The 1,096-nt window shown below is 35.6% G+C and overlaps 1 protein-coding gene across 1 annotated transcript in view; it reads right to left on the minus strand.

Annotated features, from left to right (window-relative positions):
- Window positions 1-1,096, minus strand: part of LOC106882050 (uncharacterized) — a 2,764-nt gene that overhangs the window by 724 nt on the left and 944 nt on the right. The window contains exon 3 of the mRNA XM_052977144.1: window positions 371-527. Within this exon, the coding sequence (XP_052833104.1) occupies window positions 371-527 (157 nt within the window). The remainder of the gene's footprint in view (window positions 1-370; window positions 528-1,096) is intronic.

A 1,096-nucleotide genomic window follows, 5' to 3' on the forward strand; every position in this document is an offset into this window, starting at 1 on the left:
AACCATGTGGTTGGTAAGCAAGCTACTTACCACACAGCCACTCCTGGCTGCGTCTATATATATGTAAACATATACATTTGCTACATCTGGACATGCGCACACACACACACACACACACACACACAGACAGTCAAAAATAGGATTAAAAATTAATATTAATAAAATCATTTTCTTGATTAGCTATCACCATTTGATTTGAGAATCTTTGGCTCAGACCCAATATAATTGGAGGAGTGGGTGGAGGAAAAAGTCAGGTAACCCTAGTGACAATGCTGCAATATGGCTTCAACCCTGAATGATTTGAAAATTTAAAAGAAACAAAAAAAACACCCTAGAATTACTAACAGCAACAAAAAGACAGTACACTTACTTGTAACTTTTTTGCGTACGCATCTGCAGTATTCATACTTGAATACCAAGCCTTTGGCACAGTGCTGCACTTTATGTCCAGCACGAGCAACCGGATTGTAATATTTGGTAGTATCACCTAGGAGAGATTGCAGGTGGCACAAACTACCATATTTTCTCTGGAAGAGAACAAATAAGAAATATATAACCTTTCCTTGTTTCTTCTAAAAATATGTGAATTTATAAGCCACACACATACATTATATATATATATATACACACATATACATACACCTACATACACACACACACATCTAATATATTAAATGCGAAAGCTAATTTCTGTGTGTCAGTGTGTCACGCTTTCACCCTCTCTTTCACTATTCAATGACACTTCTGCTGATGATGATGTTTTATTAAAAGTAGTAGTGTTGATGGTAGCAGTAGGAGTAACAATAAGAGAAAGAGGGACTGAATACTGAATTGATGCTTTGTTTTGACCGCATGTTTGGAGATGACCCACTGGGAGCAAGTGAGGACGAGCTTTTTTGAGCCACATTTTCTAGGCCCTTCCCCACATGGGGCAGGCAGTGCTATCCCTGAAAAGGGTTGCCTGGATGCACAATATATATATATCTATATATATATAATAATAATATTGGGGATAAAAATCCTAATTTACAGGTAAAAACTCATTGGTTCTTTTCTCTAATATTATATATTATATTATATATATATATATATATAT

Source organism: Octopus bimaculoides, chromosome 27 (assembly GCF_001194135.2).
Source record: "Octopus bimaculoides isolate UCB-OBI-ISO-001 chromosome 27, ASM119413v2, whole genome shotgun sequence".
NCBI lineage: Eukaryota > Metazoa > Mollusca > Cephalopoda > Octopoda > Octopodidae > Octopus > Octopus bimaculoides.